The 16,968-nt window shown below is 45.9% G+C and overlaps 1 protein-coding gene across 1 annotated transcript in view; it reads right to left on the bottom strand.

The window, feature by feature from the left end:
• Positions 1-13,505: 13,505 nt before the first annotated feature.
• Positions 13,506-16,968, bottom strand: part of LOC138355980 (organic cation transporter protein-like) — a 45,113-nt gene continuing 41,650 nt past the window's right edge. The window contains exon 15 of the mRNA XM_069311523.1: positions 13,506-13,565. Within this exon, the coding sequence (XP_069167624.1) occupies positions 13,506-13,565 (60 nt within the window). The remainder of the gene's footprint in view (positions 13,566-16,968) is intronic.

The raw sequence follows: 16,968 nt of genomic DNA, 5'->3' as shown, positions 1-16,968 counted from the left end.
CGGTTTTGTTGAAGACGTCATAAAAAGAAAGGTGAAACGCCATGCAACCTCTGTAGAGTCAACTAACAGCGCTATGTCATGGGTTCGTATCCTGGCCGGGGAGGATTTACTGGGCGCAATTCCTTAACTGTAGCCTCTGTTTAACGCAACAGTAAAATGTGTACTTGGATGAAAAAACGATTCTTCGCGGCAGGGGATCGTATTCCAGGGACCATAGGATTAAGGACTTGCCCGAAACGCTACGCGTACTCGTGGCTGTACAAGAATGTAACAACTCTTGCATATATCTCAAAAAAAAAAAAAAAAAAAAAAAAAAAAAAAAAACTTGTACCTCCTATTAGACTGTTTTACAGGAACTTCTTTTCGACGGCTCATAAAACGGAGGAAAGGGTCCTGAAAGATATTGTTAATAGAAACGTTATCCCTACAGACAAAAATCACAAAATACAATTGACAATTTACTACAAAAAAAAAAAAAAAACGGCCAACCTACTCATGAAAACTCTCCAGACACCAAACAGAACGCCTTGAAGGACACCAACGTCGTTTATGCCTTCACATGTCCGCTTGGGGACTGTCAGCCCCAAAGAACTCAGTATGCAGGTAAGACAACAACTTTTTTTTCATAGGCGATTTACTATGCACAAACAAGAGGGCTCCATCAAGGAACATATAATCTCTTCTCACAACCAGACCATCACCAGAGAAATCTTAACAAGAAACACAGAAATCACCGATAGATACAGCGATAGCAGGAGACTCGACATCAGCGACGCACTACACATCAAAAGGTGTCGACACCAGCAATCAACAGCCATTTAATGCACAATTATATTCTACCCTCGGGGGTAGAATAAGGGGCCTCGTAGCCTGGTGGATAGCGCGCAGGACTCGTAATTCTGTGGTGCGGGTTCGATTACCGCACGAGGCAGAAACAAATGGGCAAAGTTTCTTTCACCCTGAATGCCCCTGTTACCTAGCAGTAAATAGGTACCTGGGTGTTAGTCAGCTGTCACGGGCTGCTTCCTGGGGGTGGAGGCCTGGTCGAGGACCGGGCCGCGGGGACACTAAAGCCCCGAAATCATCTCAAGATAACCTCAAGATATATTCACTTCAAGACCCCAAACCAATATGGAAGCAGCAAGAGGAAGTATGGGCCAATAGGCCCGCTACAGTTACTTCCATTCTTATGTTCTCATAACCATTGTTTCGTGTTCTGTCTTCTGTTTCAACTCACCCAAAACATATGTGCCATATCACCTCACCCAAAACGAGTATAAGTATGAATGTATTGTGTGTGTAAATTAAGTCTTTGAAAATGTAATAAGGAATTACGAAACGCGTTCAGGCATCAGACTAGGAATAAAAAGAATGAATTTTGGAGAGTTACTTTATCAATTACCATCGACAGTGAAGAAGAACGTAAGAAATATTGAGAAGATTTGTATTAGAATTATTAATCTAACCCTTTCAGTCAGCCATATATATATATATATATATATATATATATATATATATATATATATATATATATATATATATATATATATATATATATATATTAGGATTCCTGTCCCCCATGAAAGCAAATAACCAGACGCAAAGTTATACAAAGCGACAGATAAAGGAGTGGAGCATATCAGAAATCAATGGAAAATGCTCACAAAACGCTTCAATTTCCAAGGGATTTTGTAAGGAAAATTATATAAAGTTGTAAACGTGTCAAGAATCTACATGTATTCTTATGTTTATATAACATTTCTATTCCAGTATTTCAGCGTTTGAGTCATTTTAGGAAAAATAATTTTCATTGCCTAGTAATAAACGTTTTACCCATCTAGGGAAATACGTCATAAACATTGTGAAGAAAACATTTAAGCGTCTTGGGGCTTAATATGCCCCCCCCCCACGAGTTAAGCATTTTTTGGAGGAGGGAGATAAAATGATTTAAGCGTCTTGGGGGAGAGGAGAAAAACGGTTTAATCGTCTTGGAGGGAGAGGAGAAACACGGTTTAATCGTCTTGGGGAATGGAGAAAAACGGTTTCATCGTCTTGACGGGGAGAGGAGGAAAACGGTTTAAGCGTCTTGGGGAGAGGAGAAAAACGGTTTAATTGTCTTGGGGGAGAGGAGAAAAACGGTTTAATCGTCTTGGGGAGAGGAGAAAAACGGTTTAAGCGTCTTGGAGGTAGAGGAGAAAAGCGGTTTAATCGTCTTGGAGGTAGAGGAGAAAACCGGTTTAATCGTCTTGGATGGAGAGGAGAAATGCGGTTTAATCGTCTTGGAGGTAGAGGAGAAAAGCGGTTTAATCGTCTTGGAGGTAGAGGAGAAAACCGGTTTAATCGTCTTGGAGGGAGGAGAAAAACGGTTTAATCGTCTTGACGGGGAGAGAAAAGCGGTTTAATCGTCTTGGAGGAGAGGAGAAAAACGGTTTAATCGTCTTGGGGGAGAGGAGAAAAACGGTTTAATCGTCTTGGAGGAGGGAGTAAAGCGATTTAATCGTCTTGGGGGAGAGGAGAAAACGGTTCAATCGTCTTGGGGTTGAGGAGAAAAACAGTTTAAGCGACTTGGGGAGAGGAGAAAAACGGTTTAATCATCTTGGGGGAGAGGAGAAAAACAGTTTAAGCGACTTGGGGAGAGGAGAAAAACGGTTTAATCGTCTTGGGGGAGAGGAGAAAAACGGTTCAATCGTCTTGGGGTTGAGGAGAAAAACAGTTTAAGCGACTTGGGGAGAGGAGAAAAACGGTTTAATCATCTTGGGGGAGAGGAGAAAAACGGTTTAAGCGTCTTGGAGGAGGGAGTAAAGCGATTTAATCGTCTTGGGAGAGAGGAGAAAACGGTTTAATCGTCTAGGAGGGAGAGGAGAAAACGGTTTAATCGTCTTGGAGGGAGAGGAGAAAAACGGTTTAATCGTCTTGGAGGAGGGAGTAAAGCGATTTAATCGTCTTGGGGTTGAGGAGAAAAACAGTTTAAGCGACTTGGGGAGAGGAGAAAAACGGTTTAATCATCTTGGGGGAGAGGAGAAAAACAGTTTAAGCGACTTGGGGAGAGGAGAAAAACGGTTTAATCGTCTTGGGGGAGAGGAGAAAAACGGTTTAAGCGTCTTGGAGGAGAGAAGAAAAACGGTTTAATCGTCTTTGGGAGGAGGGGCAAAAATGCCTTTCTGCAGTAGGGTAAAGAGCGGGACGAGGAAAATTAACTTAACACACCTATCTTGAGATTATCTTGAGATGATTTCGGGGCTTTAGTGTCCCCGCGGCCCGGTCCTCGACCAGGCCTCCACCCCTAGGAAGCAGCCCGTGACAGCTGACTAACTCCCAGGTACCTATTTACTGCTAGGTAACAGGGGGCATTCAGGGTGAAAGAAACTTTGTCCATTTGTTTCTGCCTCGTGCGGGAATCGAACCCGCGCCACAGAATTACGAGTCCTGCGCGCTATCCAACAGGCTACGAGGATACCATGTTTGAGTATACGGTACGGTATACACAGTGGAGGAGTATGAGGAGTCTACGGTATACACAGTGGAGGAGTATATGGAGTCTACGGTATACACGGGTGGAGGAGTATGTGGAGTCTACGGTATACACGGGTGGAGGAGTATATGGAGTCTACGGTATACACGGGTGGAGGAGTATGTGGAGTCTACGGTATACACGGGGGGAGGAGTATATGGAGTCTACGGTATACACGGGTGGAGGAGTATGTGGAGTCTACGGTATACACGGGTGGAGGAGTATATGGAGTCTACGGTATACACGGGTGGAGGAGTATGTGGAGTCTACGGTATACACAGTGGAGGAGTATATGGAGTCTACGGTATACACAGTGGAGGAGTATATGGAGTCTACGGTATACACAGTGGAGGAGTATATGGAGTCTACGGTATACACGGGTGGAGGAGTATATGGAGTCTACGGTATACACGGGTGGAGGAGTATGTGGAGTCTACGGTATACACAGTGGAGGAGTATATGGAGTCTACGGTATACACAGTGGAGGAGTATATGGAGTCTACGGTATACACGGGTGGAGGAGTATATGGAGTCTACGGTATACACGGGTGGAGGAGTATGTGGAGTCTACGGTATACACGGGTGGAGGAGTATATGGAGTCTACGGTATACACGGGTGGAGGAGTATGTGGAGTCTACGGTATACACGGGGGGAGGAGTATATGGAGTCTACGGTATACACTCACTCGACACGACGGTACACACACTCACCCAACACCACGGTACACACACTCACCCAACACGACGGTACACACACTCACCCAACACCACGGTACACACACTCACCCAACACGACGGTACACACACTCACCCAACACCACGGTACACACACTCACCCAACACCACGGTACACACACTCACCCAACACCACGGTACACACACTCACCCAACACCACGGTACACACACTCACCCAACACCACGGTACACACACTCACCCAACACGACGGTACACACACTCACCCAACACCACGGTACACACACTCACCCAACACGACGGTACACAGACTCACCCAACACGACGGTACACACACTCACCCAACACCACGGTACACACACTCACCCAACACGACGGTACACACACTCACCCAACACCACGGTACACAGACTCACCCAACACCACGGTACACAGACTCACCCAACACCACGGTACACAGACTCACCCATCACGACGGTACACACACTCACCCAACACCACGGTACACACACTCACCCAACACCACGGTACACACACTCACCCAACACGACGGTACACACACTCACCCAACACCACGGTACACACACTCACCCAACACGACGGTACACAGACTCACCCAACACGACGGTACACACACTCACCCAACACCACGGTACACACACTCACCCAACACGACGGTACACACACTCACCCAACACCACGGTACACAGACTCACCCAACACCACGGTACACAGACTCACCCAACACCACGGTACACAGACTCACCCATCACGACGGTACACACACTCACCCAACACCACGGTACACACACTCACCCAACACCACGGTACACAGACTCACCCATCACGACGGTACACACACTCACCCAACACCACGGTACACAGACTCACCCAACACGACGGTACACACACTCACCCAATACGACGGTACACACACTCACCCAACACCACGGTACACACACTCACCCAACACCACGGTACACAGACTCACCCATCACGACGGTACACACACTCACCCAACACCACGGTACACACACTCACCCATCACGACAGATGTTTCAAGCATAGGCGAGATATTTATGAATTTGGTTACATATAAATAATAGGTATAAACATAAGGCAGAAATGTGGAGCTGTTTCATGGGGATGAACAGGTCTCCCGCAGGCAGTATTTACGCACGAATAATTCAAAACATTCAGATATATAATAATTAGGTCGGTGTGTGAGGGAGGTCTTTGAGGAGTGGGTGGGAGAGAGGAGGGGTGCGGGGCTAGTGCAACTATAGCATATTAGCAACACACACACACACACACACACACACACACACACACACACACACACACACACACACACACACACACACACACACACACACACACTTAAGGGGGACATGATCACCACATTCAAGATTCTGAAGGGAATTGATAGGGTAGATAAAGACAGTCTATTTAACACAAGGGGAACACGCACAAAGGGACACAGGTGGAAAATGAGTGCCCAAATGAGCCACAGAGATATTAGAAAGAACTTTTTTAGTGTCAGAGTGGTTGACAAATGGAATGCATTAGGAAGTGATGTGGTGGAGGCTGACTCCATACACAGTTTCAAGTGTAGATATGATACAGTCCAATAGGCTCAGGAATCTGTACACCTGTTGATTGACGGTTGAGAGGCGGGACCAAAGAGCCAGAGCTCAACCCCCGCAAACACAACTAGGTGAGTACACACACACACACACACACACACACACACACACACACACACACACACATACACACAAAATATAGCGAGTCTCAAGTTGCTGTACCGTAGTGGGGTGTAAACTGGTGTTCATCTGTGTTTTTGTGACTACAGCTGTCACACGCGAAAGTGTTCATTTGTTCATGGGAAATTATAATAGGACCCCGGTGTTCACCTGTTCTCACCTAGTTGTGATTGCGGTGATTGAACTTCGGCTCCTCTAGTGTAAACTCTGTACCATGTTGACCTTGGGGAGGGGATCTTGAGGTTATCTTGAGATGATTTCGGGGCTTTTTTAGTGTCCCCGCGGCCCGGTCCTCGACCAGGCCTCCACCCCCAGGAAGCAGCCCGTGACAGCTGACTAACTCCCAGGTACCTATTTACTGCTAGGTAACAGGGGCATTCAGGGTGAAAGAAACTTTGCCCATTTGTTTCTGCCTCGTGCGGGAATCGAACCCGCGCCACAGAATTAGGAGTCCTGCGCGCTATCCACCAGGCTACGAGGCCCCTACGAGGGATGGGGGAACATTCGACACAGCCGTGACAAGCTCTGCTCTACAGCTGAAAAAAATTTCTCTCCACAAATCCGCAAAATAAAAAGTTAGAACAAAATCTCTCCTCACAGCCGCACAAATATTAATATTTCGGGAGCATATTATTTCCGTTTTATTAAAGTGCAAAATTAAAGACAATTCAGAACTTTACTGAGGCCCTGAGGACGAAGTGAGGAAGGGGGGAGGAGGGAGGGAGAGGTGGTAAGAGGATGGGTGACTAGGAGAGGGGGAGTTTGTCAGGTGACTGAGGGACGGCTAGGGGAGGGTGGAAACGGATGCCAGGGACGGCTAGGAGACCAGGGGCAAGGGGACGAACTGGCGACAAGTTAAATTTCAAATAATTTTTAGCACGTCCTGATATATTCCGCCCTCGTGGGTTTTCTTCCCAAGATTAATGCATTCCTATATTATATGATATTTTGCCTCTACAAATAAAATATAGAGAAGTTAATGTTCGTGTGTCCAAGGTTGCAGGATGACTGGTGATGGGATGGGGAGTGTCATAAGGGGACGGGGTCGACCTATATGTCCACCCTCATAAGGTCAGTGGATACTTTGTTATTTACATATACAAGATTTCGTACATTCTTGTACAGCCAATAGCATGCATAACGTTTCGGGCAGGTCCTTAATCCTAGTTTTCACACACACACAGGAAGAAGCCCGTAACAGCTGTCTAACTCCCAGATACCTATTTACTGCTAGGTGAATAGGTGCATTAGGATGAAAGAAACTCTGCTCATTTGTTTCCGCCTCCGCTGGGGATTCAACACGGATCTTTAAGACTACAAACCCCCTAGCGCTGTCTACTCAGCAATCAGGGCCCCAAATGAAATATTCTGCCCCGAGTCCGTAGATTTCAGTGACATTAAGTGTTTAGATGAGACCTCATCCTCAGCCACCAAGCACAAGTGTTCCAGGTGCTTGCGGGAGGGAGTAACCGCCTGGCACAAGGAATGTGTCAAGCGGCCTCCCCCGCACAGCACAGTGGGGCAACCCTCCACCACCCCAGTCAATCCCCCCACCCGGGATGACCCCACCACCGTTCCTGACGCCAACAGCCTGACAACCTTCCCTGGCCTACCTGGGAAGCCTGACGCCAGCCTGCAGAGGGAGGTGTTAGAACTTCCCGCTCGCATGAACAAAATAGAAATTACCGTCAATAAGCTCCAAGAAACACTCACGAAGATTGAAAATGGTCTCAACAGCATTTATGCTAAGATCACCATGGACAACCCGAGTCAGTGTTCAAGCGATCATCTCGCCAGCCCGAGGAGAGAAGCGAACGTCCGAGTCTCTAGTGAAATGCCTTCCAGTGCTATAAATGTTGACCCGTCTCCAGCAAGTATTGACCCCCTCTCCAGTGCTGTAAGTGTTGACACGTCTCGAGCAAGTCTTGACGCCTCCTCCAGTGCTATAAGTACCGTTGTGTCGAGTGAAACATATGAAAACCCGTGTATCTTAGATGTATTTAACAAATTCACTCAAGAACTCATTAAAAACAATACCGCTTGTGTGTCTACGATTCCTGACGAACATGAAATGATTGTAAATGATAGGAAAAATACAGGCAGCCAGCTGAGCTTGAAACAGGTGAAAGAACTCTTTGCCATTAATGACGGTGAACAATTGGCATTTGTAAGCAATAGTCTACAACTTGTGAATCTTATAAACACTTCTCTTCATCAGGTTTATGAACACCATTACCCACGACCAACTCACTCTTAAATTTCTCACGTGGAATGTGAGAAGCGTGCGAAGGAGGCTGTTTGATCTAATGATGTACGCTGGTGCCAACAACATTGATGTACTGTGCTTGCAGGAACCATACACTGCAAACACAAAAAATAAAACGCCACCCAAACTCTCAGGTTATGTAGCTTTCTCAAATGTTGGTTCCCATGATGTCGGTATCTTGACGTATGTTAAAAGTAACCTAGTGTGTAAACATGTTAAAAACCACAAAAGTGACGACTCATATTATCAGCAGTTTCAGATTGCTACAGCGACCGGGTTTCTTAACTTAGTTAATGTATATGTAAGGTGTGATCAAATGGTGGAAGCTTCTCTCCCAAAAATTACCAGCAGCTCTCAAACCATTGTAATGGGTGATTTTAATGCTAGACACACTAGCCTGGGTGACACCAAAACAAACGGGAATGGCAGAGTCTTTGTAAAATACTTAAGAGATAATAACATGTCCGTGTTCAACTTTGACTCCTCTAACTTCACACACCTCAGGGGTGGCAGGCTTGATCATGTCATTGGTCACGGCCTCATTGATAATGCTGTCGGAGGATCAATTGTTCATGAATTAGTTAGTGATCACTTTGCCATATTCAGTTCATACACTATCAATAATGTCAAACCCCTAAGCTTTGGAAAAAAAATAATTAATATCCCTGAAAATTTACACATGCTCTTCAAATTCCGCATTTCTGAATGGTATAACACTTACTGCTTTACTACCATCAATGCATTATATGAGGACCTGGTCACTGAAGTAACCGCTTTTTATGACAATGTTGTAAAATCCACACGACCCAAACCAGTGAGGAAGGGACAGAGGTGGTTCACTGACTCACGCCTTAAGCCCCTGCATGACAGAGTTCTATTCCTAGCTGAGCAGTATAAAACACATAAAACAGCTGACACCCTCAACATATTTCTTAAAGCCAGCCGAGAGTTTAGAGAGCTAAAGGAACAGGTGTATAACCAGCACTGGGAACAGTTTCTGCAAGGCATCAATCATGCAACAACCTCATCCCAAATGTGGAATAAAATTAAAAAGATTTCTCGTCCTAGCAGTCGTCAACTTGATCACCATTCACCTGTAGACTATGCCGACATGCTGCTTCAGCAATATGCAAGCACTGCTAGTATAAGCAGCCTGCCCCTAGATGTGCAAAACTATCTGGCTAGTACTAAAATAAATCGTAACTTCAATATTGAAATTGCCTGTAGTGAAATAGGGCCTGATGATAACTATGGCATAACCCCCTTTGAAATTAAAAATGCACTCAAGAAAGGTAAGGCTACCTCTCCTGGAGAGGATGGCATCACATACAACACCATGAGAGTACTTGCTGAGCTGCCAAATAGCCCTTTGCTAGAATTGTTTAATCAAAGTCTAAGACAGGGTGTTTTACCTGACCGCTGGACACAGGGACTCATAATACCCATACCCAAGCCTAATTCACAAAAATTTAGACCCATTTCTCTGACGTCGTGCATGTGCAAAGTTCTTGAGAGAATTATTCTCGACAGACTAATGTTTCAAATCAAGCCCCACCTTGCCCCTAACCTGTATGGTTTCCTTCCTGGAAGAAGCACACAAACTTGCTTTGCTGAGTATTTTATCAGAGAGGGACCAAACTCTCAGGCGGCATTTATTGATCTCCAAACTGCTTTTGATACAGCAAACAAAGAAATAATCCTAGAACAGCTAGCCTCTTTTGGAGTTACGGGAAGACTGTTGACATGGCTCAGGGGGTACCTGAGTAACAGAACCGCCTCAGTCCTTTTCAAGGGGGTCAAAAGTAAACTCTGTGCACCCTTTGAGTTGGGTACACCCCAGGGTGGAGTGCTAAGTCCCACACTGTTCAATGTTCTGATGCACAAATTAACAATTGATATTCCCACACTACCTGACGAAGCCGTCATTTGTTATGTCGATGATATATGCATTGTTGCAAATTCCCAAACTAGACTGCAAGCTCTACTTGATTCATTCGCTGCTAAAAGCATTGAATGTGGTCTTGTTATCTCTATAACTAAATCCAGAGTTCTCCATCCCAAAGAGAAAACTCATGTCCCTATAGCTTTCAAGGTCAACAACCAGAACATTGAAACGTGTGGGCAGCACAAATACCTTGGAGTTGGTATTAACAGTGACATTGTAAATGATCTACACCGTAGGTTAAAAGAAAGACTAAAACCATTGAGAACACTTACTGGTAAGAATATTGGTATCAATATTAAATATGCTAGACTATTCTATATGATGTTTGTTAGATCTCTCGTTGATTATAATGCTCTGCACTTAATTAATTTCCCCTCCTCTGTGTTGGACAAACTTGAAGTAATACAGAATGAGGCCATGAGGATAATTCTTGGTGCCCCAAGATGCACAAGAATCATCAACATGAGGAAAGAACTGAAGCTTCCAACCATACTAGAGAGAATAATGCAAGTTAACACTACCTTTTGTCTTAAAGTCATGAGAGATCCTACATCTTCTGCATTGCTCAGAGACAAATTATTTAGTGCTGTTAACACCCTTTTGACTGGTGCCGACATACCAACTCACTCCTTTTATGATAATTGGCTGAGAAACAATGCTTACAATCTCATTAAACTTAACATTCCTTTTAAGTACAATCTACCTGTCTCTGATATTCCTCTTTATCTGTACCCCACCATTCAAGTATCATACACACCTGTCACCAAGAAAGATAATGAGAATCTTGCTCTACTCAAAGCTGTCACTCTTGAAACAATTGCCTCCTCCATCGAGAGTCTAAGATCTCACGAGCACTGTGTCTACACCGACGGCTCAGTCCAGTCTTCTACTGGACGGACTGCAGCGGCATGTAGGTTTTATAGAAATAATATTTGCACAAAGACTGTCAGTGTCAGGTTAAACAACTGGCTGACCTCCACACAAGCAGAACTAGCAGCATTACATTTAGCAACCAGCACATTAAAAAATATTGGAGGAGGAATAATATTCTGCGATTCAAAGTCTGCTCTTCAAGCAATCGAAAACTTCTCTTGGAAGATCGACAGCAAGAACCTCATACTCCCAATTATAAATGACCTAATTGATGCACAGAGTAAAGGGTCTCGAATCTCCTTTGTATGGATACCTTCACACATAAATATAACCCATCATAATGAGACAGACATTGCAGCCAAATTAGCGTGTTACAAGTTTGAAGTTGAATTAGATCTAGGTATCCCCATCTCTGCTGTCAAAACTGTATTGGTCCAAACATTCAGATCTGATAGGAAAGAACTTACTGACTCCCAACGACCTGAAAGTACTAGTATAAAAAGCTATGATTTGTTCAGATCTGAAACCTACATCTATGGACAGCACAAAACGTCCACTAGACTGTGCGACACAGTGGTTGCAAGGATCAGGTTGGGTTACCGTTACCTGTGGCAGGTGGCTGCAGGTGACGGGTCTCCCAATCCTGAGCACTCCAGTTGCAAACTCTGTGAGCAGGAACTACGGCATGATCTCCCGCACTACATCACTGAATGCCCAGTTATTAGACCTTTCAGACCAGTTGGCATGAGGTACCTGGAGCTTTGCAATTACTTTATTCACTCTCGTATTCTTGAAGATATCCTCACAGTATACCCAAAATTTGCCAGTGCAGGCTATTAAACACATGGCTCTGTATGACTAACCATCCTGCGAGATGGGGACTTGTATTACCACTGCTACCTTATTCAATCTTGTGTTGTTGATATCCTCAAAATGCATCCGGAGTCTGCCAGTGCAGACCGCTTATCACATGCCTCTGTATGACTAACCATCCTGTGTGATGGGGATTTTTTAGCATCACCTAGTTAGCTTTTTTGACACACTGTACTCCACTTCATATAGTCTAGGGTAGCTGCACTAATGCAGATGTACCTAATGTATTAATACAAAAAATGTATTCGGATAATGACATGCAAAATAAAATCCTTATATGATATATTTGCATTCTGGGAGCAAGCCAGTGATATAGTGCCACCATTGTGGTTGACAAGGGTCATGTGTAAACTACCAGCAGCAGTTACTACACAGTTATACGTGCAGTAACTGCTTGCAGGTGGCGAAGATGCCTTCTCCACCTGCAAGCAATTAAGAACATAAGAATAAAGGTAACTGCAGAAGGCCTATTGGCCCATACGAGGCAGCTCCTGAGTCTCGTTACAAGGCTTAACTCAAGGAGTTACAAGCCTTAGTTCACGGATCGACCACTCTACTAAGGTTAACAGCTTAATCGACATACAGGAACCAAAGAGAACGTGATTGACCAAGGTCAAGTAGGCATTCAGTAACTATTGAACTCTATAAACTCTATTCTCTTTATCTCGCTGATGGCAGCTGATAGACCGCATTCTGATGGCGAGTAGCTAAACTCCTTACTTAACATCTTGCTGTCTGATTCAGTGAGGGATTATGTAATGAAAGAGGTTAACTGGTTGATGTCTGTGATGTAGGAGGCTGGTCTGTTTATTCAGTCAAGTGACACCGTGACACACCTGACCCCTGCAAACACAAACCTATACTGTCTCTATGTTCCGCTTGTTACAACTTGTAATAAAGTTGTCACATCTTGGCCTAACGTGTTTATGACGTATTAGAACGTTGTTACAACTTGCTATATTGGTTGTTATAACTGGTTAGGAGGTGTTAAAACTTGTTCGAACGTTGTACCAACGTCGTAGTTTCGGTGTGTGTTTGGCGGGTCGTGTGTAGCTTGCCTTAGCTTGCAGCCCAGCTTTTATGCCAGGAATTGAATGTTGCAGCAAACTATTAAAAGACGCGTTGTTGATTTTCCTTACAAGGTTAAGTCTAAGAATTTGTCTACACTAGCACTTTAGCTAATGAAAAATAAGCAAACTTCAAGGCTCTTATTGTCAGAAAGAGAGAGAGAGAGAGAGAGAGAGAGAGAGAGAGAGAGAGAGAGAGAGAGAGAGGGGGAGGGAGAGTGAGAGAGAGAGAGAGAGAGGGAGAGAGAGAGAGAGAGGGGGAGGGAGAGTGAGAGAGAGAGAGAGAGAGAGAGAGAGAGAGAGAGAGAGAGAGAGAGAGAGAGAGAGAGAGAGAGAGAGAGAGAGAGAGAGAGAGAGAGCGCAAGTACAAACTTAAACATTCTCTCTCCTAAATATGATTGCAATTAACAAAGACGGAAACTTTTGTTTTATCCTTTTAGGTCTCCCTTTAATTAGTCGCCAGGAAAAAAAAAGAGTTAATGAGACACTCTTGCCATCTCCTCCTCCTCCTACTGCTCCTCCTCCTCTTCCTCCTCCTCCTCCTCCTCGCCGTGCGCCACCTCCTCCTGCTGCACGTCCAACCCGTTCTCGCAAATTTAATAAGTGAATATTGACTTATTAGTTGCGTGCATAGATGACATACTAAACAATAGTTTCCCTTGAAAAGCTTCATAGAAAACACCGACCTTACCTAACCTACTTAGTATGTTAAAATAAGCATCTTATAGCTTCGTAATTACAATTGTTACTTAACCTATTATAGGTATAGGTTAGGTAATAATTGTAATTACGAAGCAATAAGATGCTTATCTTAACATACTAAGTAGGTTAGGTAAGGTCGGTGTTTTCTATGAAGCTTTTCAAGGGAAACTATTATGTTAAGTATGTCACCTATGCACATATTTAATAAGTCAATATTGACTTATTAAATTTGCGAGAACGGGTTGTGCACGTCTGCTGTCGTGCGGTTGATTACCATCGAGTGTGTCCGCCATCCTTCTATGCCTTCCTCGCTGCTACTACTTCCACCTTCACCTCCTCCTCCTTCCTTCTTCCCTCTCTCCCAGGGGAGCGTCGGAGGGTGTCGTCACAGGTGCCAGCAGGACGGACCCGCACTCTGGCTCTCTCGCTCCATCACTTGCCATCTAATGTATTTACCTAGACGTACTTGCAGGGCCTATTGTTGGCTCCCAAACCCTGCCTCTCCACCGATTGCTAGTCGAGAGAAAAACTCTAAACTTCGATTTTCTCACAAAACTTTTATTTAAAATTGTATAATGTATTACCTACAGCCACTTCATTTAATACAGGCAACTTGTTTACAACCTTACACTGAAAAAGTAAATAATTATCAAAAGATGGCGCCAAGACGGGAAGCCTATATAGCACCATTGGTGTTCCTCCATATTTAAAAGGAGTCAAATATCACCGAGGACGCCAAAACCAGAACAAAAGCATATAAGGCGATGATATCAAAGGTAGCGGGTTTACCAAGGTTTCTGTCCAGGAACAGGTGGCCTCGAGGGCAAAACAAAACATACGACCATTCCGAAAATCTAGACATTCTTCAAGGAGTTGTAGGACTGTAAGTGGGACAATGCAGTGAGGACAAAAAAAAGCAGCAGGAAGCCGTTCCATTAAGTGACAATGAGTTACAACGGGCGTGCCTGATACGCAACCTAGTCAAAGCCGTTTCCCATCGCCTATTACGTTGGTAGAAGGAAGGCCAAAGGGTACAGGTCACATTTAAGAGCACGCAGTTTATTAACTGCAATGCCAGACCAACGGCCCCGCCAACGGTCGTGGATTGCAGAATAAATACCTGGGGTAGAAACCTGAATACGGATTTCCTTTCCGGAAAATGTTGCAAACACGAACAACCTTCTTAGCAGCGGTTCCGCAAGTTCATTTGAGACAACTCCAAAATTCAACTCAATTTTTGTAAATATCTGCCAAAGAAGCAACTAGTACAGGATTTCGACCAACACATGATGCAAAGGATTAAACAAAAAAGATACTCCAGAACCATGAGGGGCCAGAACCACAGGAGGCCTGGTCGACGACCGGGCCGCGGGGACACTAAGCCCCGGAAGCACCTCAAGGTAGCCTCAAGGCTAGAGTCATCCACAATGACAAAAGAAACATCGACACAGAGAAACCAGCTGAGGAAGACTGGGCAAAATCGCATAAAGTTCCGCCATGAAGAGGCTATAGTCTCCAGGGGCCACCGGTACACACAGGTGCGCTCGGGAAGAACAACGGAGTAGGAAACACCGTTGGCACCCTTGGACCCATTTGTGAACAGAACAATGGAGAGCGGGAGGAAAAATGTTCAAGGAAAAGGCTTTTTTTAAACATTAGAGGAAGTATAAACCTTCACCAGGAGTGGGTCAGGGGACTTGGTGTTGGGTCAGGGGACTTGGTGTTGGGTCAGGGGACTTGGTGTAGGGTCAGGGACTTGGTGTTGGGTCAGGGGACTTGGTGTTGGGTCAGGGGACTTGGTGTTGGGTCATGGGACTTGGTGTTGGGTCAGGGGACTTGGTGTTGGGTCAGGGGACTTGGTGTTGGGTCAGGGGACTTGGTGTTGGGTCAGGGGACTTGGTGCTGGGTCAGGGGACTTGGTGTTGGGTCAGGGGACTTGGTGTTGGGTCAGGGGACTTGGTGTTGGGTCAGGGGACTTGGTGTAGGGTCAGGGGACTTGGTGCTGGGTCAGGGGACTTGGTGTTGGGTCAGGGGACTTGGTGTTGGGTCAGGGGACTTGGTGTTGGGTCAGGGGACTTGGTGTTGGGTCAAGGACTTGGTGTGGGATCAGGGGACTTGGTGCTGGGTCAGGGGACTTGGTGTAGGGTCAGGGGACTTGGTGTAGGGTCAGGGACTTGGTGTAGGGTCAGGGGACTTGGTGTTGGATCAGGGGACTTGGTGCTGGGTCAGGGGACTTGGTGTGGGTCAGGGACTTGGTGCTGGGTCAAGGACTTGGTGTTGGGTCAGGGGACTTGGTGCTGGGTCAGGGGACTTGGTGTAGGGTCAGGGACTTGGTGTAGGGTCAGGGGACTTGGTGTAGGGTCAGGGGACTTGGTGTGGGGTCAGGGACTTGGTGTAGGGTCAGGGACTTGGTGTAGGGTCAGGGGACTTGGTGTGGGGTCAGGGGACTTGGTGTAGGGTCAGGGACTTGGTGTAGGGTCAGGGACTTGGTGTAGGGTCAGGGGACTTGGTGTAGGGTCAGGGGACTTGGTGTTGGGTCAGGGACTTGGTGTTGGGTCAGGGACTTGGTGTAGGGTCAGGGGACTTGGTGTAGGGTCAGGGGACTTGGTGTAGGGTCAAGGACTTGGTGTAGGGTCAGGGGACTTGGTGTAGGGTCAGGGACTTGGTGTAGGGTCAGGGGACTTGGTGTTGGGTCAGGGGACTTGGTGTTGGGTCAGGGGACTTGGTGTTGGGTCAGGGGACTTGGTGTTGGGTCAGGGGACTTGGTGTTGGGTCAGGGGACTTGGTGCTGGGTCAGGGGACTTGGTGCTGGGTCAGGGGACTTGGTGCTGGGTCAGGGACTTGGTGTAGGATCAGGGACTTGGTGCTGGGTCAGGGACTTGGTGTTGGGTCAGGGGACTTGGTGTGGGTCAGGGGACTTGGTGTTGGGTCAGGGACTTGGTGTGGGGTCAGGGTCAGGGACTTGGTATTGGGTCAAGGACTTGGTGTAGGGTCAAGGACTTGGTGTAGGGTCAAGGACTTGGTCAGGGGACCAAGTAGGGTCAGGGTCAAGGACTTGGTGTAGGGTCAAGGACTTGGTGTAGGGTCAAGGACTTGGTGTAGGGTCAAGGACTTGGTGTAGGGTCAAGGACTTGGTGTAGGGTCAAGGACTTGGTGTAGGGTCAGGGACATGGAAACACTCCACAAGCAGGATCGTCCTTCAGGTCCAAGTAGCAACATGAGGGAGAAGTTACCAATGTGTTATACTTAAAACCTTAATTCAAAAATTTA

Source organism: Procambarus clarkii, chromosome 70 (assembly GCF_040958095.1).
Source record: "Procambarus clarkii isolate CNS0578487 chromosome 70, FALCON_Pclarkii_2.0, whole genome shotgun sequence".
In the NCBI taxonomy this organism is placed as follows: Eukaryota; Metazoa; Arthropoda; class Malacostraca; order Decapoda; family Cambaridae; genus Procambarus; species Procambarus clarkii.
This window is presented reverse-complemented; position numbering and strand designations above follow the sequence as displayed.